We start from the raw sequence: 25,021 nt of genomic DNA, 5'->3' as shown, positions 1-25,021 counted from the left end.
CATATTTCTGCTTAGGCTGTCTGCCAGTGTGCTTTCCTTCCCTGGCAGGAATTGTGCCTGAAGTTGGATTTGCAATTCCAAAGCTGTGTTCCAAAGGGTCATTGCTAGTCTGCACAGGGGGTATGCATGAGTTCCCCCCTGTTTGTTTATGTACCACATCACTGTGGTGTTGTCTGTCCTTATCAATAGCTGGCCTGGATGCAGTAGGTCTTTGAAGGCCATAATAGCATTTTGCACTGCTAGCATTTCCTTTTGGTTGATGTGTAGGTGCTTCTCTTTTTGGGACCATTTTCTCTGAATGCACTGATCTTTCATGTGTGCCCCCCAGGCATAGTCCGAGGCGTCTGTTGTGATGATTTGATTTACATGAGGTATGCAGAAAGGGAGACCTTTGTTTCTTTGGCATGCTTGAGCCCACCACTGAAATTCCTTTTGAAGACATGGAATGAGTGGTATAATTGTTTCCAAACTGTGGCTGTGTTGAGACCATAAGTTTTTTAGGTACCACTGAAGTTTCCTCATATGCAGCTTTGCACATGGGATCAGCAGGATGCAAGATGCCATGAATCCCAGAGCCTGCAGGACTTTCCTTGCAGTCAGCCTGGTGAAGGTTGCCAATTTGCTGGAATATTGAGATAGTTGCCCTTTGTCTGGCGTGAGGTAGGCCATCTGGGTGTTTGTATTCAAGCTGGCACCCAGGAAAATTATTGTTTGAGAGGGTATTAGCTTTGATTTCTTTTTGTTGACTGTGTATCCCAGAAAGTTCAACAGTCTTATTACAAACACCAAGTGTTTCAGAAGTATGTCCTTGCTGTCCGCTTGGATCAGGCAGTCGCCCAGATATGGGTATATTTGTATTCCTTGAAGTCTGCAGAAGGCAATTACTGATGCCAGGCATTTCGGAAACACTCAGGGCGCAGTAGATGAGCCAAAGGGCAATGCAGAGAATTGATAATGGGTTGAACCTGCAAGAAATCTGAGGAATCTTCTCTGCAATCTTGTCTGATAGGGACATGCAGGTATGCCTCCTTGAGGTCCAATGTTACCAGCCAATACTCATTGCCCAGCATGGGAAGAAGCTGCTGTAATTTGAGCATCTTGAATTTTGGTACCTGTAAATAAGTGTTTAGGATGGATAGATCTAAAATAGGTCTCCAATCTTTGTCTTTCCTTGGTACCAGGAATAGTCTGGAATAAAACCCTTGACCTTGTTCTTTTGCAGGCACCTCCAGAATAGCTTTCATGTCCATGAGAGCTGAAATTTGTTTTTGTGCCTCTGCCCTTTGATTTTGTGGCAGGTTTGGCATGCCTCTCATTTTTGGAAGGGTGTGAAAGAGGAATCTGTAGCCTCTGTCTATAATGTCCAGGATACATTTGTCTTTTGTGACAATATGCCAATTTTTTGAGAATAATGCCAGTTTTCTGCCTAAAGGTGCTGCCATTAAAGCTTTGCTTGGCAGGTAAAGGAGAAAGTCATTGTGTCTGTTTTCTGAACGACTGTGATCTATCTTCTCCACCTGTTGGGGTTGGTGCTTGCCATTGCCTGGCTCTGAATGATCCTTGAGATTGCCCTCTACCTCTCGGGTGCCTGTATCTGCCTCTTTGAGGTCTGTCCATGGCTGGAAAGGACCAATTTTTTGAAGGCCAGTTTCTGCTGAAACGTGGAGGTTGTACCTGCAGGAAATCTTTCACTGTTTGCATTGATCTCACCTTTTCCTCCATTTTCTTTAGTACCTCCTCAGCTTTAACACCAAACAATACATCTTTTTGAAGAGGTGCATCTAGTAATTTAGCTTTGACATGATCTGGTAGGGCTTGTTCTTTGAGCCAAGCATGTCTACGTATGACAGACCCTGTAACAGCAGCTCTACATGAGGCCTCTAAAGCATCAAAACCACACTGCAAGGTATGTTTACCCACTTGCTCTGCACTATGCAACAAATCCTGAAACTCTTAAATCTGGTTGCTCAGGTTGTGTCATTTTACTTTTTAACTCAGATAATAAAAACTGTTGATACTTTAACATATGGAACTGACAGTTTAATGCCCTCATGGTTAAAGTGGCCGAGGTATACACTTTTTCCCCCACCTTTCTAAAGCTCTGGAATCTCTCTCTGAAGGTAATGGGTTTTTAGCAGTAGAGGCCTTAATTCCCTTGGGACCCTGTGAAATAGTTTCTGGGTCAGCAGTATGGCTTTTGTATAGGAACTGGTGTGTATCCGGAACCCGGTAATACCTGTCTGGCTTAATGGGAGCTGGAGGTAAAGAATCTGGGTTGAGGCTGGCTTCTGTGTACACATCATCCAATATATCTAAGACAGAAGGGATAGCCAGAGGCCTATGCTGGGGGAGCAAGAGAAAATCCCTGAGCCTTTTCTTGGAATCTGACTAATCTTGGCCTTCCCAGTGAAAGTGTTCCCTCAAAGTATGTAGGGTTTCCACAAAGGAGTAATCCTCAGGGGGGGGGGAGACCAAGGGAATAAACTCCTCTGCATCAGAGTCTTCAAAAGGGGAATAAGTATATTCCTGGTCCTCAGCATGTTCAGAGGTAATAGAGGCTTGATCTGAGGAAGGGTAGTCTTCCTCTAATCTGGGCATTTTGTCCGAGGGGGGTTGAGAACCCCTGATAAGAGTAATCAAGTCCTCAGCCATTTTGAGCATCTGTTTTTTAGGCATGGGGCCTTGAGAGAGGGTCTGTGATCCTTGTTTTTTAGTTTTCATGGCGGATTTAGATTTTGTGAAAGCCTTAATAGAGAAGGAGGAAGGCCTGAAGACACCTTGCGAAATGGCAGGCCTGTTTAAACTCTGGGTTTCCCCGCCAAAAGTGGCGTCGATATCTGTAGTCGGAATGGGGGCCGAGGAGCCTGCGACCTCAGGCACAGAAGACACCGGTAATGAAGTGTCATCGGTACTCAGGGGCTGCGTAGGCGCCTCGCTGAGAACCGGAGAACCGGTAGTCGGCCTTAGCGTGGTGTCAGTAGAAGTCACGGACCTCGTATGTCGGTCCTTATCTTTGTGTCTTTTACTCAAAACTGGAGTCGGAGTATCCGACGACATAATATAATTAAATTTTTTACCAAAATAGTGATGGGCAAACTCCGCCCGACACTTAATAGTGCATTTGTTGAATCTATCACAAAAACGGCAGGCCGAGATGTCGTGGTCTGGGCCTAAGCAAGGAATACAAAAAGAGTGGAAATCCTTATGCGGTATTTGCTTCCCACATGAAATGCAATTATTAACTTTGTCTGACATCGGTCTGAGGCAAGAAAAGTTTCCCCAACGGGGTACTTAGCTTTCAAGAAGACTTCGGCTGAAATATTTTCGTAAATCTCAGGAGCTGGCCGACCAGCACTTGCGAACTGCTTCTGCTTCGGGTACTGCGTGGCAAGAAAGACTGGAGAAGATGGCGTTGGCTGGTTCTTTTATACCCCTGCCGCACTGACGTCAGGGAAGAAGCGACGACAACCGACGCCGGACCTAGACTTTGGAATTCGGCCGACCGAGGACCCGCCTGACGGCAGGATAACCCATCTGTTATGACTGCAGCTGTATGCACGATGAACATCCGTATCCTCCTCCCTGGGATCTTAACTATGTACTAGAAAAATGATAAGTAACAAAGTTACACTCGGAGAAGTAAACGCCACACACCAACTGGGAAATAATGTAAAATAGCAAAAATATGTAACTTCTTGGTATGTGCAACCATGTATCAAACGAAAGTTCAATCGTAGCAACAGTTCTTCAAGTAAAACAAATTTTAATATTGTGCACTGGTAAGCGCTTATAGCTTCAGACCAACAAGCACATTGCTACAAACACTACTATAAATAACTTTAGAATAAATGCTACTTGTGATCAGCAAATATAGTTTATTTAGCTGAATGTGAAGCATGTAGTTCATTTTACATACGGAAGACTAATAGATCTTTTCAGACAAGAATTAGAGAGCACATATGCCATTAAAATACAGTATCAGAATAATGCGTTAGCTAAACATGTTCTGATGTTTAATAATCATCATATATTTAAATTTATGGCTACAGATATCATTAAACCCATAATAAGACAAGAAAATATTAGGAATAATACTGAAAAAAAGAGAATTGACTTGGATATTGAAACTTAGGGCAGATAGAGGTCATGGCCTCAATGAGAGAGCCTCACTAAAATCTATTTTAAAAGCCCGTTGATTTCCATGATCATTAATTGCATACTTGTTATTTTTGTCAATGCAATAGAATTCATGCTGCTAGTTAGTATATGTATTTTTTGCATTATATATATTTTAGTAATACGTATTTTTATTTGTTTTATTAATTGTGGTTAGTTAAACATGCGCATATAAGAATGATTTTTTTAAAAAAAGAAATGTTCTTAATGTATTTTAGTATGCTTAATGGTAATGAAGGGTTAATAATTAAGTCACGTCACAATTGGTTTGAGTATTTACAGTACTGTTTGTAGTAATGTGCTTGTTGGTCTGAAGAAGCTATTGTGAAAGAGCTTACCAGTGCACGATTTTAAAATTTGTTTTACTTGAAGAAGAACTGTTGCTACGTTTGAACTTTCATTTGATGCATGGTCGCACATACCAAGAAGTTGCATATTTTTGCTATGTACTAGAAAAACTCACTCTAGCCCCCTTTGAGCCAGTAGACAAAGCTCCCATAAAATTTTGCATGTGGAAAACTGCTTTATTGGTAGCTCTGACCCCTGCCAGAAGGGTTTCAGAGCTGCAAGCCCTTATAGCTACACCACCATTTTTAGTTTTCCACCTGGACAGAGTGACTCTCAGGACTAACCCCTCATTTACCCCCAAAGTAGTAAATGTCCTATCCTTGAACCAGGCCATTCACCTGCCTTCCTTCTTCCCCAACCCACAGGGGGACAGTGAGATAGTACTTTATTCCCTAGATGCCCACCGACAAGTTAAATTTTATCTTCATAATACCAAACCTTTTAGGAAATCAGACCAACTGTTTGTCTCCTTCCACCCCAGAGCCCTGGGCAAAGCTGTGAACACACAGACCATTTCGGCCTGGATTTCCAGGGCCATTCTTTCTGCTACCTACACCATGGAAAGACCCTGCAGGTCAATGTCAAAGTCCACTACACCAGAGCTATGGCCTCTTTTCTAGCCTTTTTTAAGGGGCTAGACACCATCTCCATACTTGAGGCAGCTACTTGATCCTCAGTGCACACCTTCACCAAACACTACAAACTGGACCATATCTCCAGAGCCAGGGCAGGATTTGCCAGGGCTCTCCTACATGGATTCCTGGAAACATCATCTAGGCCATCTCCCAATCCTCAGTAAGCTTTGGCACTTACCTATATGTAGAATACTGCAACACTGGAATAGGACATAAGAAAGTTGCGTAAAATCATACCATAACCATAAATGTCCTTCTCGTCCATGTTGCAGTATTCCCTCCCTCCCACCTTCCTCTCTTGTCAGACTGCATTTTCTCTCCTGGGTGACACTGGACAGGCTATGCCCTTATAGGACTGGCTCCGACTGGGGCCCTTTTATGTTCTGAGGGCTGGTGCACGCTGATGTCACTTTTATGGCCAACGTACCAGACATCTGACTCAGCATGAGGGACTGAATCTTTGAAAGCCTGGCTGGATGAGCTGGAGGGTAAACCCATATGAAGAATTCTGCAACATGGAAGAGAAGGACATCTATGGTTATGGTAAGATTTTACACAAAGTACAGTTGTGTACACTTACCATAAATGTAGACGTTTGAGTGTATTCACTGTTGCAGTCATCACATTTGGGTTATCTGCCTGCAGGTAGCCCTCAGTCAACCTGAATACCAGAGTATTGGGATTTCTGCATTGGATGTTGTCGCTTCTTCCATGACGTCAGGTCGTCACGGGTATAAAACGTGCAGCCGACGCCATTACATCAGTTTTTCTTGCCCCACATGTCAGGAGCCCCCGCAATAGGAAGCAATTACATGGTGTGGAACACCCCCAGTAAAAAGTAAATGCCAATGTTATAAGATATGGCCAAACAAAAAAGAATAGGTAGAAGTATAGAAATGTCAGGGGGCTGGAGGGAGGGTAACCAGGACTGCCTTCAACAGTGAATACACTTGAACATCTACATTTATGGTAAGTGTACACAACTGTACTATGTTCTTCATGTTTCACTGTTGCAGTCTGGTCGATTCGCAAAGCTGAGGATGGGTGGAGGCAGTCAAGAAGTATTAGGGCTGGCAAGCAGGCCCTGTAAGACTGCTGTGGCAAATCTAGCTCTGGATTTAGAAAAGAGAGGTAAATGGTAATGCTTGGTGAAGGTGTGTACAGAGCTCCAGGTTGCAGCTTCCAGGATGTCCCTGGTAGGGACTCCCCTAGAAATACTGTAGAGGTTGATGTAGCCCTAGAGGAATGTGTTCTGATCCCTTGTGGGGTAGGTTTCCCATGGTGCTTGTAGCAGAAATGGATGCAGTGTGCTACCCATTTAGAAATGGTTTGCTTTGAAATGGTCTTGCCCTCTTGTCTCTGCAGCAAAGCTGACTAGCAGCGGGTCAGATTTTCTGAAAGGTTTAGTCCTGTCCAGATAGAACCTAAGCTGCCTGCGCATGTCCAGGGAGTGCAGGATCCTTTCCCCTTTATTCTGAGGATTAGGGAAAAAGGTTGGCAAATGAATGGATTGGTTTAAAGCCACACTAGACACCACCTTGGGCATAAACGATGGGTTAGTCCTGAGGGAACACTGTCTGCATGGAAGATAATGAAGGGTTCCACGGCCATAAAGGCCTGCAATTCAGACACTCTTCTTGCTGAAGTGATGGCTAGAAGTAAAGCTGTTCTCCAGGAGAGGAATTTTAACACTGCTGAGGCAGCAGGTTCAAAGGGTGGAAGTGTGAGTTTTTCCAATACAAAGTTAACGTCCCAGGCTGGAGTGGGGGAGTCTTAAATTTTTGGCTCCTCTCAGGAACTGTTTGACCAGAGGATGAGAGAAGAGGGGTGGCTCAGTATTATAATGAGCTAAGATGGCAGAGGAAATTCAGATAAGACAAACCAGTCCTGGGCTAGGTGCCTCTCAAGATAAAGTCTCTGTTAGCGAATTAGAAAACAAAAGAAGCACTCCACGGCTTAACGGCAACACTTTATTGTAGAATAAAAACAGTAAGCGCTTTCACGTTACGAAGAACGTTTCTTCAGACTTCAAAAAACACATATCCTGACTGCATTTAAATATACATCTATACACTTTCTAACCAGCCACTAAAGGCAAATCATTAAACAATCAAATGAATTAATTTATCAATTAATTATGTCTTCATCAATTAGATGCATATACATCTAAGGGAAACTCTTTATAAACCTTATATAACAAAAACGTCCTACCTATATATTGTGTGACCAACTGTTTTAAAATTCTAACAAAAATTCTTGATATTATATAAATATATATCTATCGTGTGAATATTATAGATAATAAATAATAAAATAAATAATTGATTCTATTTAATAATATAAAAATATATAAATATATAAATGTAAATGAATATATAGAAATATATAAAAAACACATTCTATAGATTTTATAAATGAAAGTGCTTACAATAAAATATCTATCTTTATAATAAAATGGTACAAAACTACATTTATAATAAAAACATATATACACATTCATATTTATATCATATGAATATATCACTTATATAAATAACCAACAAAAGTTGTATTTCTTTAATAAATCTAAAAGTTCCTAAAATATATATATATATATATATATATATATATATATATATATATATACATACATACAAAATAAACATCTTATTTGAATATAGGTATTATGTTACATCTTCTAATATTTATAATCTTAAATTATAATAATAATAATAATAATATTCATGATTATTATAACTATCATGTAATGGGAATAGACATATGAAGATATGTGTGTATATACATATATATATATGGACAGCAGTCCTGCAAGATGCTTCTAAGGCATCAAAACCACAGTCCAACTTGGTTAGCAGAATGCATTAACTCTTGTAAATCTTTATGTTCTGCGCCATCAGGAGTCAACATAATTTTCTGTTTAATTAGCTCCATAATATGCTGTTAATACTTTAACATATGAAACTGGAAATTTAAAGCCCTGATGGCAACAGCAGCAGAGGTGTATACCTTCTTACCCAATCTGTCTAAAGCCCTAGAATCCCTGTCCAAAGGGGTAGGGTTTTTGGCTGTTGCAGCCTTAATGCCTTTAGGTCCCTGGGAAATGGTCTCTGGATCCACAGTAGGATTCTTAAAAAGGAATTTGTGGGAGTCAGGTACTCTAATACCAGTCAGGTTTCCTGGGAGCTGGAGGCAAAGGCTGGATTCCAAGAAGACATCATCTACAATTTCCAGAACAGGAGGGATAGCTAGAGGCCTGTGCTGAGGCAAAAATTCCCAGAGTCTCTTTTTGGACTGTGGGTAGTCCTGGCACTCCCAGCAGAAATGCTCTCTAAGGGTATGCAGGGTTTCACCAAAAGAAAAATCTTCTGGTGGGGAAACAGAGGGAATGGAATCCTCTGCATCAGAATCCTCATAGGTAGATAAGGGCATGTCCTGGTAATCAGAAGGATCAGAGTCAACATACTCATGATCTGAAGAATCAGAAGGAAAATCAGTTCTTGGTCTTTTGAAGGGGGAAGGCTGGCTTCCCCTAATTAAAGTTATAAGATCTTCAGCCATTCTAAGCATTTGTTTCTGAGGCATGTGGGCCTGAGAGTGCGCTTTGGTCATCAGTTTCCTAGGCATAGTGCGAACTCTGGGCCTGAGAAATTCAGTATTTTTGGTTTGAAATGAAGTCAGTTTAATATGAAAATCGGAAGGCTTGAATACACCCTCAGAGGCCGGTGCCTGCACAGCAGCTCCAGACCCATCCACAGTAGAGACATCAGCAGGTTCCATAGTGGAAGCATCTCGCGACATACCTGACACTGAATGGGTCTCAGTAGAGGCCTATGAATTTGTAGAAGGGGGTATCAGGGGCTGTGAAAGTGCCTCACTGAGTACCGGAGGACTGGTAACTTAACAGAAGCCTTGTTGGCAGTTTTGGACCTATGCGGTCTGTTCTGTCTTTATCCTTATGTTTTTTCGGAAGATCGGTAGCCGGATGGCTTACCGAAGCCATTTTGGAATACAGAGAATGAGAGCAAAAGAATTTAGTGACAAAAATAGTCAGACGTGTTGAGCAAGGCACAAAACGGACAGCGAGGAACGTCACGGTCTGGGCCTAAACAGGGGACGCAGTAAGAATGAAAATCTCTGTGAGATATTTGCTTTCCACAGGCAAAGACAATTATTAACTTTTTCAGACATTAGAGCAAGAAAAAAGGATCCCCAATGGGGTACTTATCTTTTAGAAGACTTCAGGTCTGAAACTCGAAAAACAAAAATTTCAGGAGGTGGCCGACCGGCATTTGCGAACTGCTTCTGCTTTGGACACTTCACGGCAAGAAAAGCTGATGTAATGGCATCAGTTGCATGTTGTATACCCCTGATGTCATGGAAGAAGTGACAGTATCTGACGCAGAAATCCCAAGACTCTGGTAATCAGGCCGACTGAGGGCTACCTGCAGGCAGACAACACAAATGTGATGACTGCAACAGTGAAACAAGAAGAACATCTTTCCTTTATCACATGCTTTTACAATGTGGCTTTCTTATTTTTGAATAAGAAGTCTTGCACAATGTTCTAAGCTGCTTTGCATTTGGAAGCCTGGCAAGAGTATATTGAAAACTTAAAAGAAATACAGGGTATAAACAACAAGTCCTATTAAGACTGCCTCAAGGCCCTATTCCTGTATTCTGTCTCTTACAGACTGTTGAGGGGAGACCTATGTCTGGCATACAAAGCATTGTCAGACCTCACTCTGATGGACCTCTTGCATATCCACAAAACAAACAGTACCAGGATTACCCATTCTAAAGACTGAAACCTTGCTTGTGATATAAACAGGACCTGCTGGAGAGACAGGTAATTATCCCAGAGACTATCCCTTTTCTGGAACGAGCTCCCCATCCATGTGAAGCAGTGTTCTTCCCTAACCCAAATCAAGTGTAACTTGAACAATTGGATGGGGAACAGAAAATTCATCCCTGGTCTGGCACCTATGTCTCTAATGGACTCAGTCTGTAAATGGTTCATCTCCCAGGCCCCTGCTTTTAAATGTTTCCCCATCCAAGCCTCTGCTTACACTTATCAATGGTGCCAGTACTTGTCAGAGATTTGGGATGCATGGCTGGGCTTAAAAAGGCCCTTGTGATCGTTAGCCTAGTAAATGCCTATGAACAACTACTGCTCGAGGCTGAAGGAACAAAATGACAAAGAATCAGACTATGATACCAAGTAAACAAAGAAAAGTCAAAACTATACACGATAAAACATAGCAAAATTAAATAAATTAAACAAATAAACAAAACACAAGCAAATTGTGCACACATTATGCATTATGGATAGACTAAGTATCGTCTTACCTCAGCTTGATGCATGGGGATCAGGTTGGAAGAAAAGAGGCACTTGTTTGCTCTTGAGAGGTTTGTAGAGGCAGAAGAAAGATCAGGAAATTCTTCAAAATCCTAGAAAACAATCAAAGTTAATAACTTATCAAAATCTCAAGTTATAAATTTAAAATTTCTGAAGAGATGAGAAAGAATGCAATATCAAATATACTGTTGTAATCCAAAACACAGAACAATGCAACCACTTTGCACATCAAAATAGTAACATGCTTCTGGTGACAGTAATAAGACAAATACCAGGATACGAGCCAGACTGATGGCCATGGGAGCAGGATATCTGACCATTCTGTCAATTAAGTCAGTTCAAGTAGTGGCACATGCATTGGAGGACTGGTTTATGGGATAACCAGATCTTCTTTGCATCCCTCATCTTGAATGGAGTTCCTGACATTTCTACCAAAAATCAATTCCAGTGGCAAACACGGGAATGCAGAAAAAAGGATTCTGCCGATAGGGATGACTGCAATTACGGATACAGACAATAGGCAAGAGGGGACTGGAATTTATTGGGGAAAACTGGTAAAAAAAACAAGGTGTTGGGAGCAAATAATTAACAGACAGAAAGGTAATCGAATGGCAAGAGACCAAGAATTTATTTGGACTGCAGGATAGAGACTACCTTCCCTATCAAAGATTGATATCAGAGTATAGGCAAATAGAAAGAAATAGGGGGTCCTAAATGATAGACCAGCACTATTTTTAGTAGAATCTAGAACAGAAGCTGCCATTAAAAAGGAATTAGTAGGGCATATAAAATACCGCATGATAACTATAAGAAACAATCAGAGGAGGGTAGAAAGGATTGGGAAGAGAGATTAGATAAGCAATTCATAAAAACAATGGGGCTTTTTATATATATATATATATATATATATATATATATATATATATATATATATATATAAAATTAACCGCAAAAAATTAAAGCATTCAATAAAATAGTAAATAACACCAACAACTCTTGTAGAAACTTTAAGCTTTTTCTTGAAACATGTCTTTCTGAAGAAGTCTTGATAATAAATAAGACGAAAGCGCCAAAGTTCACAAGAGTTTGTGTGTGTATTACTATTTTATTTTGAATGCTTTATTATTGTCAATGGGTATTAGTTATATATATATATATATATATATATATATATGGATCCCTATCACATGGTCGACAGGCCATATGATCGACTTTTCATTTGGTCAACAAGCAGTTTTATGTGGGGGGCTTCGCCCCCCACACCCCTCCTAACTATATATATCAACTCCAGGGTTGCACAACATTGGGGAGGGGGGCAAATCTGCCTGTCGACCAAATGAACTGTCGACCAAATGAAAGTCGATCAAATGGCAGAAGATTTAGGATCGTTGCTTGGAAGTGTTTACACAAGTATTTTTATACCCCAAGTAGACTCCAAAGAATTTTTCCTCAGGTACATAGCAAATGTTAGAGGTGTGATGGGGAAGAAAGAAGTAATTGGGAAGATTTTTTTCTAGGAGTGTAATGAGTTGGCAGACTTTAAAGATTGCCTGGAGACCACTCTGGGTGAACGAATTGGTGTAACTAAGCAAATGATTTTTTGAGCTATGACATATTATCAGAATTGCCTAAACATGGTAAGGTCTTGCTGAGTTTAACTATGGTGGCCGCCAAAAAAGCATTTAATAGAAAAGAGAAATCAAAGTCTAAACCAACTCTACTATAAACGGTGAATACAGTAACAGAGATAAAACAACTGGAACTGGGATCTCTAGAAAAAAGGTAGGAGCAAATTACATAGGAAAAATGGGAATTGTAGGAGGATTTGAAAAGTACAGTTTTGTACCTACCATAAATGTAGATGTTCGAGTGTTCACACTGCTGCAGTCATCACACTTCGGTTATCTGCCATCAGGTGGTCCCGCAGTCGGCCCGAGTTCCAAAGTCTTGGTCCGGCATCAGTTGCTGTCGCTTCTTCCCTGATGTCAGTGTAACAGGGTGCAACAGGGGTATAAAAGAGGCAGCCGACACCATTTTCTTCAGTTTTTCTTGCCCCAGATGTCAGGTGTCCCCAAATAGGAAGGTAATACATAATCCTAAGTAAATTACATAAGTAGAAAACAATAGCTACAGCTGTAAGCAAATACACCATATAGAAATACATCTTAGAGATTGTATAAACAGAGAGCTATAGGTAAAACCCAGGTAAGAGGGGAGGGTGGGAGGGTAACCTGGTCTGAAGCAGTGTGAACACTCGAACATCTACATTTATGGTAGGTACAAAACTGTACTATGGTCATTGTGTTACACTGCTGCAGTCATCACACTTGGGTTGAATCCCAAAGCTAAGGCTGGGTGGTTGGTACTAAACGGAGTTTGGAGAAGCTAGTAGGCCCTGCAGAACTGCAGTGGCAAAGCCAGCTCTGGTTTTTGAGTATAGAGGTAGGTGGTAGTGCTTGGTGAAGGTGTGCACTGAACTCCAAGTTGCAGCTTCCAAAATATCCTTGGTTGGTACCCCTCTGAGGAAGGCTGCTGATGTTGCTGTAGCCCTGATGGAATGAGGCCTAATGTTACCGGGTACAGGCTTCCCATGGCGTGTGTAGCAGAAATGGATACAATGTCCTATCCATTTTGAAATGGTCTGTTTTGATATAGGCTTTCCTTGAGATCCTGCAGCATAGGATACAGAGAGCTGATCAGATTTTCTGAAAACCTTTGTTTTATCCAAGTAGAAACGTAATTGTCTGTGAATGTCCAAAGAGTGTAGGAGCCTTTCCCCTTAATTCTGGGGGTTTGGATAAAAGGTGGGTAAATGAATGGTTTGGTTTAGAGCCACACTGGATACTACCTTTGGCATAAAGGAAGGGTTAGTTCGTAAAGAGACTCTGTCTTGATGAAAAATTATGAAAGGCTCCACTGCCATTAGGGCCTGTAGCTCTGAGACTCTTTCTGCTGAAGTTACTGCTAGCAGCAGGGCAGTTTTCCATGATAAAAATTGTAAATCAGCTGAAAAAGCTGGCTCGAAGGGTGGTAGTGTAAGTTTTTCCAAAACAAAATTGAGGTCCCAAGTTGGTGTTAGTGCTGTTCGGGGTGGTTTTATATTCTTAGCCCCTCTGAGGTACTGTCTTAATAATGGATGTGAAAAAATAGGAGGATCCGTGTTGTAATGAGCTGAAATAGCTGAAGCGTGGATCTTTATAAATGAAAAGGAAAGGCCTTTGTGCAACATCTCAGTTAAATATTGCAGAATCTGAGGAATATTTGGGACAAGAGGATTTTGGCCTTTAGTCTGGTTCCAGGCGCAGAATCTTTTCCATTTGTCTGAGTAGGCTTTCCTGGTGCTGGATCTCCTGGCCTCCAGGATGACATCCATAACAGCTGTAGAGAGAAGTGTTGACTGGTTGTTTAGATAATCTGCCATGCAGCCAGATTTAAAGTCATGAGCTGGCTGTGTAGAATCGGATTGTTTTGCTGAGTCAGCAGGTGAGGAATTTGAGGCAAAATCCATGGTGGGCCTTGAGCCATGTTCCTTAACATTGGATACCAGTGTTGGCATGGCCAGTCTGGAGCAATAAGTATCATTTGTGGTCTCTCTAATCTGGCTTTTAGCAGCACCTTTGCCAGAAGAGGTAGTGGAGGAAAGGCATACACTGTTAGTGTTTTCCAACTGAACGAGAGGGCGTCCACTTTCCAAGCTAGTGTGTGGTATGTCCTTGTGCAAAACATTCACAGTTGATAGTTTTGGGGGGAGGCAAACAGATCTATGTCTGGGCTTGCCCCATTTTTGAGTTATCATTGTGAATACTTGTGGGCCTAGTTTCCACATGTGAGGATACATGATATTTCTGCTTAGTTCGTCTGCCAATGTACTTTTCTTTCCTGGCAGGAATTGTGCTTGGAGTTGAACTTGGTAGGTCAGTGCTGTGTTCCACAAGGTCATTGCTTGCCTGCATAGGGGGTAGGAATGTGCGCCCCCTTCTTTGTTTATGTACCACATCACTGTGGTGTTGTCAGTCATTATTAGAAGTTGTCCTGGATGCAGGAGGTCCTTGAAAGCTGTTAGGGCATTTTGTACAGCTAGCATCTCTTTTTGATTGATGTGGAGATGCATTTGATCTGCAGACCATTTGCCCTGAATACACTGTCCTGCCATGTGTGCTCCCCAGGTGTAATCCGATGCATCTGTTGTCATTGTTTGCCTGGCTGTGGGCAAGGTGAAAGGTTGACCCTTGCTGAAGTGGCATGCCTGAGCCCACCATAGAAAATCCTGTTGAAGGCAGGGAATTAGTGGTATTATTGTTTCCAAGCTGTGGCTGTGTTGAGTCCATACGCTTTTCAGGTACCATTGTAATTTCCTCATATAGGGATTATAGGGATTATAGGTTCGTACTAAGCTAACTGCTCTTGCGAGCCATTTTAAGCCTAGCCAATTATCCCTTGTGAGACTCAAACCCTGCAACTTGTGCTTGTAAGGCAAGCACCTTAACCATTAGGCCACCCCCCCTTGGCATATGGTATTAGTAGTATGCAAGATGCCATGAATCCCAAGGCCTGCAGAATTTTTCTTGCAGGGAGTTGGGTATTTGTTGCCATTATTTTGAAGTATTGAGCCAGTTGTTTTTGCTTGTCTGGTGTGAGATAAGTCATCTGGGCCGTTGTTTTTAAGCTGGCACCCAGGAATATTATGTCTTGTGGGGGCACTAGCTTTGATTTCCTTTTGTTTACCGTGTACCCTAGGCAACTTAGTAGGTTTTTACAAACGCCAGATGTTTTAAAAGAATGTCCTTGCTGTCTGCTTGAATAAGGAAGTCGTCCAAGTATGGATATACTTGGATTTCTCTTTGTCTGCAGTATGCAATTACTGGTGCCAGGCATTTTGTGAAGACCCTGGGCGCAATAGATAAGCCAAAGGGCAGTGCAGAGAATTGGTAATGAGTTGAACCTGCTACAAATCAGAGGTATCGTCTGCAATTTTGTCTGATAGGGACATGCAGGTATGCCTCCTTGAGGTCCAACGTTACTAACAAAGCCTTCTTGCCCAGCATGGGAAGAAGTTGCTATAGTGTGAGCATCTTGAATTTGGGTACTTCCAGGTATGTGTTTAGAATTGAAAGGTCCAGAATGGGTCTCCAGGCTTTGTCCTTTCGTGGAACCAGAAAGAGTCTTGAGTAAAATCCTTGTCCTTGCTCCTGTGTAGGAACGTGTTGAATGGCTCTCATGTCCATGAGAGCTGTAATTTGTCTTTGAGCCTCTGCCCATTGATTTGGTGGCAAGTTTGGCATTCCTTTTTTCCTTGGTAAAGTGTGAAAGTGGAACCTGTAACCTTGAGATACAATATTTAGGACCCATTTGTCTTTTGTGATGATATGCCAATTGGCTGCAAAAAGTGCAAGTTTTCCTCCCAAGGGAGCTGCCAAGAGGGATTTGCTTGGCAGCCTGAGGGGTAAGTCATTGTGATTGTCTTCTGAAAGTTTGTGGCCTGTCTTCCCCTCCTTTCTGGGTTGTGGCACCCCATTGTCGAGGCTTGTAAGACCCTTGAGGCTGACGTCTGCCTCTTGGGCGTCTGTCAGAAGTTGGAAAGGACCAGTTTTTGGTTGGCCAATTTCTGCTGAAACGAGGGGGTTGAACCTGTAAAAAATCCTTGACCGTGTGCATAGATTTTGCCTTATCCTCCATTTTCTTTAAAACCTCTTCTGCTTTCACACCAAATAAAACATCCTGCTGTAAAGGTGCATCCAATAACTTTGCTTTAACATGATCAGGTAAAGTTTGTTCTTTTAACCAAGCATGCCTACGAATGACAGACCCTGTTACTGCTGCTCTACAGGAAGCTTCCAATGAATCAAATCCACATTGCAAAGTATGTTTTCCCACTTGTTCTGCTGCATGCAACAATTCTTGCCTTTCCTTGTAATCAGGCTGCTCTGTATGTGTGAGCATTTTTTGTTTTAATTGAAACATCAAATATTGTTGATATTTCAGCATGTGAAACTGGCAGTTTAAGGCCCTCATAGCTAGAGTAGCTGAGGTATATACTTTCTTTCCCCATCTGTCTAGTGCTCTAAAATCCCTTTCAGAGGGTACAGGATTTTTAGCAATAGAGGCCTTAACCCCTTTGGGACCCTGGGAAATGGTTTCTGGGTCAGCAACAGGGCTTTTATATAGGAATTTGTGTGAGTCAGAGACTCTGTAGTATCTACCTGGTTTGACTGGTGCAGGAGGTAATGAATCTGGGTTAAGGCTAGATTCTGAACAAACATCAGCCACAATGTCTAACACAGGTGGAATAGCAAGGGGTCTGTGCTGGGGTAGTAAAAGGAACTCTTGGAGCCTTTTCTTAGAATCAGAGTAATCCTGGCCTTCCCAGTGGAAATGTTCCCTCATGGTATGTAAAGTTACCCCAAAAGAGTAGTCTTCTGGGGTAGAAGCTGAAGGAATTGACTCTTCAGCATCAGAGTCTTCATAAGGGGGAAAGGAGTTTAATCCCGAAGCTCCACATTCTCTCAGTTATTACACTCGATGCAAATGATTTTTAACGTCTGTAAGGTTTATTTAAAACAAGCAGCGTTTTCGTTGCTACAAGCAACTTCTTCAGAAAAAAGCAGTGTAACAAAACATTAACAAAATATTTTGCGCCATTCCTTCAATTTAAAAGTCAGTGTGATGACGTGACACCATTCATTCAGCCTAATTTGATACATATAGTTAATATTAAGTAGCCAACTGGTTTAATGTGCAAAACAAATCAATCCTGAATCTCAACAAAACTCAATATTTTGCATCTCACAAAGAAATCAATCTTATTCATTCCATTTATTAAAAATATATATATATATGTACCTAATTAAAATAAATCACATTTGAAGCACAATTTAAATTAGTTTTTGGTATTATATATTATTATATTAAAAAGAATAGATATATATATATATGGGGTAAAAGTTACTCATAGATGTTCATAAATATATAAATATGTAAATAAATAAACAAACTGAGAACTTGAAAATATGCACAATCAAGTGCAAATGTCTAAGTCAAAATTCTAAGTTAACTATAAAAGTTATTGTCTCAAATAACTTTTTAGTTTCAACCAACAAGAAATGCTACAGTACTCATTTAAACCTGGATATATACATGCATTAAGTTTCAATTGCCAAATCAATTCAGCACATTCAAGTAGAAGGGAAGTTGGACCACCTCTAATGTTCTCTGTTATTTGATCGATAGCAGTGAAAGTGAATATGTGATAAGGGAACTGATCAATATGTCTTGCTAAAGCATTTTCTTTTTTGTTTTTAGAAATAGCATACATATGTTCGTACACTCTGTCTCTCAATCTACGATCAGTTTTGCCTATATAATAGGCTGGACAAGAGTTACAGAGAGCTAAGTAGATAATGCTTTTGGAATTACAATCTAATCTTTGTTTTATCATAAATCTTGTGTTTATTTTATGTACTGAAAAGTTTACCATGGGTTTAATATTCTTACACATACTACACATTCCACATTGAAAACATCCTTTAGTTTTGTTGGTGAATGTTAAAGATTTGTTTTCTAATGTTTTTTTCAAATTAGTTCCTTTTTTGAAGATGATATGAAATCTAGACCCTAGTTTTGTTAAAAGACTTAGATCTTTACCTATTAGTTGCCAGTTCTTGATTAATATTGACACAATTGCGTCACTGTCCTTGTTATAGGTTGTATATACTTAATGCATGTATATATCCAGGTTTAAATGAGTACTGTAGCATTTCTTGTTGGTTGAAACTAAAAAGTTATTTGAGACAATAACTTTTATAGTTAACTTAGAATTTTGACTTAGACTTCTGCACTTGATTGATTATATTTTCAAGTTCTCAGTTTGTTGATTTATTTACATATTTATATATTTATGAACATCTATGAGTAACTTTTACCCAATATATATATATATATATATATATATATATATATATATATATATTCTTTTTAATATAATAATATATAATACCAAAAACTAATTTAAATTGTGCTTCAAATGGGATTTATTTTAATTAGGTACATATATATATATATATTTTTAATAAATGGAATGAATAAGATTGATTTCTTTGTGAGATGCAAAATACTGAGTTTTGTTGAGATTCAGGATTGATTATGTATGTTTTTGCACATTAAACCAGTTGGTTACTTAATATTAACTATATGTACCAAATTAGGCTGAATGAATGGTGTCACGTCATCACACTGACTTTTAAATTGAAGGAATGGCGCGAAATATTTTGTTAATGTTTTGTTGCACTGCTTTTTTCTGAAGAAGTTGCTTGTAGCAACGAAAACGCTGCTTGTTTTAAATAAACCTTACAGACGTTAAAAATCATTTGCATCGAGTGTAATAACTGAGAGACTGTGGAGCTTCAGGATTACCGGAACACTTCTGTTGCTAAGTTTAAAGTTTTTTCCGTTTTTGAAATGGAAACCTGGTCAGACGAAGCGTCCTCCTCCTCCTGTCTAGGCCTTTTGTTAGGAGGGGGATGTGAACCCCTGATTAGGGTAGTAAGTCTTCAGCCATCTTGAGCATCTGTTTCTCAGGCATGGGGCCTTGTACTGGAGACTGCTGTACAGGCTTCTTTACTTTTAAAGGAGTTTTTAGCTCTGCATAGGATTTAATAGTAAGTGTAGTCGGTCTGAAGACACCTTCAGCAACTGAAGGCCTTTCAACTACACCGGAATCCCCTTCAGCAATGGAATCGGAAGGACCTAAAGATAAAGGCTGTAGAGGCCCAGCAATCTCCGCTTGGGAGTCAGATGCAGCCTGAAGTTCTAAATCAGTGGTCGTCAGGGGCTGCGTAGGCGCCTCACGTAAATCCGGAGAACCGGCGACTGGCACAGCAGAGGCCTCGGTGTCTGGTTTGGATTTTGGCTACCTGTCCTTATCTTTGTGCTTTTTATGCATCCCGGTCGTCGGTTGCTCCGACGGCATGGTATAATTAAATTTTCTACCAAAGTAATGTCGGGTGAAATCAAACCGACGTTTAATAGTTCATTTGCTAAACCTAGCACAAAACCGACAACCTGTGACGTCGTGGTCTGGGCCTAGGCAAGGAATGCAATAAGAATGAAAATCCTTAGGAGGTATTTGCTTCCCACAAGAAATGCAATTATTAACTTTTTCTGACATCGGTCTGAGGCAAGAAAAGGTTACTCAACGGGGTACTTAGCTTTATTGAAGACTTCGGTCTGAAATTCGATTTGAAAATCTCAGGAGTCGGCCAACCGGCACTTGCGAACTGCTTCTGCTTCGGGCACCGCGCAGCAAGAAAGACTGGAGAAAATGGTGTCAGCTGCCTCTTCTATACCCCTGTCACACTGACGTCAGGGAAGAAGCGACAGCAACCGACACCGGACCAAGACTTTGGAACTCGGGCCGACTGCGGCACCGCCTGACAGCAGATAACCCAAGTGTGATGACTGCAGCAGTGTAACACGATGAACATGACCTATGTAATATGTCTGGACTGAGAATGTCTGGACAGACTAAGTGATATATAATGTTTGCAACTATAATTATGTCAATATGCTTTCTGAAGTATAACGTTTGAGACTAATTATGTCAATATGGTACGTTTTCATTTATATAAACTCATGATTGCCTATGTCATATGTGATAACTTAAAGATGTTTCCTGTTTAAAAAAAAATCAATTCCAGTGATTGGCAAGGGTAAAGCAAGATTCTGGACCTTACCCAGGGAAATGTCACAGGAATTTCCAAATGAACACAAGGACTAAAAAAAAATACAGCAATCATTTGATATGCTAAAACTGGTTGCAATGTTACCAGTTTGTCAACCTGCCAGAAGAACATCAGCAAACAAACCTTTTGAAATGCACATTTAACAGCAAAAAAAATTAAACATACAATAAAGTAGTAAGGACGGTTTAACATATAAACTTGACTTTCAAAATGCTGAATTAACTAACATAAGTCTCATACAATACTGGCTGACATGACAGAGATTCATGCTCATGATTAGCCCATGAATGCATTTCTACTTTCAGTACTGTCATGGGTGTACAACTTTAAGGCTGAAAAGAAAGCTAGAGTGAGATATCAAGATGGCTGCATTCTGATTAGATTTCTCGTAGGTTCATATGTGATCACTAGGCTAACAGTCCCAGGTGATAATTTTAAGCCTAGCCATGCTTCCTAAGAATTAAACCCTGTACCATGCATCTTTGAGGTAAATACCTTAACCATCAAGTTCTCTCCATGTGAAAACTGAAAAATTGTGGAAAAAATAGCAAATGCTATCAATCTGGGTAAAATCCAGTTATTGGCTAGTTATTACATTGCACAGATGCTGGCAAATAAGACATTTAGAGAAAATAAAACAAACTTAATTAGAAAGGGAAAAAGACTCTGGGCTGGGCAGAATCTTATAGCTGTTTACCAAAAAGCAGTTGAAGTTTAGTTTTCATACTGGAGATGGTTTGCAGTAATTTAAAGGAAAAAAAAATTAAATGCACTCAAGGTGTTTGCAATAAGTCAAACACTGAATAAATATATAAAGTCAAATTGCAAAAGGCTGGGGGAGAAAGGTTTTAACTAGCTATTTAGATGAACTGATCAAGCTGCAAAAGATACAGACTGAAATGAAGGAAAGACAGGCTGACTGAATAGGAATTGCTTTAAAAAGAAGTAGAGTTAAGAAGACACAGCATGCAGAGAAATCAGACTTTTTGGAGGAAAAAAGACAATATTAGATTTGTGGTAGTAATGGGCTATATGCAAGGAATGGGGATTATATCTGCATATATTCTACCAAAAAAAAATGTCTATTATGGAGCTTTATAAAGTTGGGAAAAAAATTATCAGCTTTCAGCAGGGAGTATTATTTAGGGGTGGGGACTTGAACCTTGATTTGCAATAGTAAGGATTTATCGGGGGACAGAGAAGGGAAAAATAATAAAATAGGGTATATGTTTGATGAACATAGGAGACTATTTTGTATGGACTATTTCAATTTAGTAATAGGAAATGAGACGTACATATTATCCAAGGTAAATAACTAGGCTAGACTGCAGATAATTAACACTTCACAGGAACACACGTATTTAAATTAAAGGATTGACACATAACCAGCAACTACTTCAGATTATGCACCCATAAAAAGTAAGATAAAGTCAAAGAGTAATGAAGTAATAGTGAGTCACTGGTGCTTTCCTGTTAACTTATTAAAAAAAAAGACAGAGATGTTTAAGGAATGGTAGTGGAAATTATTCAAGAGTTAAGGAAAACAGAAATTTCTTCAGAGTGACTAGCTAGTGAATACGATAAAATGATAAACGAGTTGAAAAATAGGGTAGAAATAAAAGAGAAAGACATGGGGGAAATGGGAATTATTTAGAGGAGCTAACAAAGGGTAAAGTATTGAAGAATAAGGAGAATCTGACAGAACAAGAGGAGCAACTGCTAAACAGAAAATAAGGAAGTATTTAGATAAGCATGACTTTTGAATGGCTGCTATAAAATAACTATTTCTGATAACTCCAGGGCAAAAAACTTTTAGCACAATGACTTGGGTAACAGACAGTAGAAAGGGTTCTCACCAAACTTATGGAGCCTGTGATAAGAAAAAAGAGCAGAGGTCCTACTGAGGTATGAGAGACATTTAAGGCATTTATGACCATCTCTATTTTTGATGAAGTACATGCGAAGGAGGAAATACAAAAGTTTGTCCAACAAAAGGTGAGCTGTGAAACAGTAGAGTCTGCTTCTTGTTCTTCTGGTAAAAAAGACCACAGAGAGACTGCACCTGTGAAACTTTTACCACTGTTTCAATGGAAAATGCTGGAAAGAAGGAAGGGAGCACGAGAGTTGACTAGAAGAATCGAAAGTACATTTGAAATGAAGTAGAAAGAGGATTTGGGAGATGGAGATGAACAGTAATAAAAAGCCAAAAGAAGAATAAGTAAAAGCTGAAGACCATGCAGTCATTAGTCAAAAATATACAATGTGAATAGTAATACTGAATTACATTGGTAGACAAAAAGACAGCAGCAGTTTATATAAACATTATATAGTACAAGTTTTAGTTTAATGAAGAATACTAGAGAGGAGGCATTTTAGTTTCAATGTGTACACAGTAGAAGAATTAAAATGTGCCAGAATGATGATGCAGTATAAGGTAGATTTACAGGACAGCGAAAGCAAGTCTTTACAAATATGTGTGTCTAGTAATTAGTTGCACGTGTTTTGTTATCACAGGTGTAGACATTTGAAACGTATTGGACTGCAGCTGTGCAAGTGAGCTGGTGGGCAGAATTTTAGCATTTGTCAAAGTGGGTGTACGTTTAACAATACGGCTATGCATCTAACTAACCATCAAAAGTCCATTTTATCGAACAGTCAAATCATCGTAAGTAAAAAACATTGAACTGCCATAGCTGGCCAACAAGGAAATAGCACTTAGTATGTGTAAACATCACATTAAATGTGTTGATGTTATTAATATAAATTTGCTGCGATACCTTGATTATAAAATTAAATACTTAACAGTATGTTAAACCACTAGATTTAATTTGTTTTGTAAAAGAGAACATATATCATAGTTTTACCGTACATAATGTATATTTTTAGGTATGATTGCCCTGTATAAAAACCTGGTATATAACTGGTGTAACCCAGCCAATTGGGGGGGCTCTGCCCCCCACACCCCACTTAATTTTATATATATATATATATATATATATATATATATATATATATATATTTATAGTTTGATTACCGGGGAAGTCCACTGGGCCAAGAAGTGCCCATTTTCAGCGGAGGCCTGGGGAGAAAAGCTCCATAAGCAATACAATACAATAAAGGTTACATAATGTTAGAGGTAAAATTCAAGAGTAAAATTCACACAGTCAGGAAAATGCAAATGCATAATGTACATCATAATACAGTGCAATACAGATTTTTATTTCAATGGCAATACAGATATTTACAATATTTACATACTTAGAGTGAAAGTCAGCTAAGTCTATTTTGAAGGAATAGAAATAAAGATCGAGGGTAGAGTGGAGCAGGAGTATGGAGAGCTTAGTGGGGAAAATCCCTAGAATTTATATAGGGTGAAAGCAGGAACATTTCCACTTGGATGACAAGTATAAGAAAAGTTGGGTCATGAAGGATTCAGAGTTAGGTATAGTCCTAAGTGATGGAAGGACAGAGTTCCATTTTTTACCTAGAGAGAAGGAGAGTAGAAGCTGGCCAGCGGGACGTTTGGGTTTGTGAATAGATAATTAGGTTTTGGTGTTCAGATCTCAGAGATCTGTTTGGGATGTATGGGGGAAGGATGTTTGTTAAGGCTGGGCATTTTTCTGGGTAGAATATTAATTTGTGAGCGGTAGTTAGTTGGAGATAGTCTAGGTGGTTAGGGAGTTCTAGCCAGTTCAGAGATTGTAGGGTAAGGCAGTGGTGAGTTGAGGTTTTGGATTTAGGGGCAAATTTGGAGATCTTATTATAGCAAACTTCAAGTTTTGAGGTGTTGGAAGCAGACAGATTGGTTAGAAGAGGGGCTCCATATAGTAGAGAGGGTAGGAGGTACGTAATTGCCAAGGTGTGCCTAGAGGAGTTCGAAAGAAATTGATTATTCCTGTAGAGCATACCTAACTTTTGGTGGGTTTTCTTTATGTTTTGTTGTATGGAGATCGAATTTAAGGTGTTCGTCTATGGTAATGCCGAGGAGTTTTGCAGAAGGGACCACTTCTATAGCAGTGTTGGTTTGGCTTAGGACATTGAAAGCGTTTTTGTCAAAGGAGGAAACCCTGGTGGGGAGGAAAATTAGTATTTTTGATTTATTAGAGTTGAGGGAGAGATGGTTTTGGTGCATCCAGTTCTCAGTAGTGGAAAAAGCTATTTGTGTTTTAGTCAGTAGTTCAGGAACATTAGAGGCGGCACAAACTAAGGTAGAGTCATCAGCGTATTGGATGACTTTAGTGTCAGGGATGACAGTGTGAAGGTTATTTATAAAGATGTTGAAAAGCATGGGTCAGAGGATGGACCCCTGAGGAACGCCGGTAGGTGTAGGCAAGAAGGAAGAGGTAGAGTTCTTCCATCTGACAGCTTGAGATCTGTCTGACAAGTAACTTGAGAACCAGGATAGAGTATTAGAGGAGAGATTATGGTTGGCGAGATGAAAGAGATGATGTGTATGGGAGATGGTGTCAAAGGCTTTAGATAGATCTAGAAGTCCAGAATCTCGGGCTCGATTGACTGTTTGTTTCTAGGAAGGATAGTAAGGCAGTTATGGTGCTGTGGCCAGGGCAGAAGCCGTGTTGGGTGGCTGTTAAAAGATGATTCTGAGTTAAGAAGGGCAAAAGTTGGTGGTGGACACATTTTTCTAGAATTTTTGATATTGGAGAGAGTAGGGCAATGGGGCGGAAGTTAGAAATAGTGGTGTTTTTGCCTCCTTTGTGAAGAAGTAGAATGTAGGCTGAACCCCAAAGTTTGGGTACATACGACTCTTT

At 39.9% G+C, this 25,021-nt stretch overlaps 1 protein-coding gene across 1 annotated transcript in view; it reads right to left on the bottom strand.

Moving 5' to 3' along the window:
* The window catches only part of SECISBP2 (SECIS binding protein 2), a 1,593,758-nt gene that overhangs the window by 1,305,208 nt on the left and 263,529 nt on the right, over positions 1–25,021 (bottom strand). Inside the window, exon 4 of the mRNA XM_044064311.1 lies at positions 10,506–10,607. Coding sequence (XP_043920246.1) covers positions 10,506–10,607 — 102 coding nt within the window. The remainder of the gene's footprint in view (positions 1–10,505; positions 10,608–25,021) is intronic.

The sequence above is a fragment of the Protopterus annectens genome, chromosome 2.part2, assembly GCF_019279795.1.
Source record: "Protopterus annectens isolate FY-2018-M chromosome 2.part2, PAN1.0, whole genome shotgun sequence".
Lineage (NCBI taxonomy): Eukaryota > Metazoa > Chordata > Ceratodontiformes > Protopteridae > Protopterus > Protopterus annectens.
The sequence above is the reverse complement of the archived record's forward strand: the minus strand, read 5'-3'. Positions and strand labels throughout refer to the sequence as shown.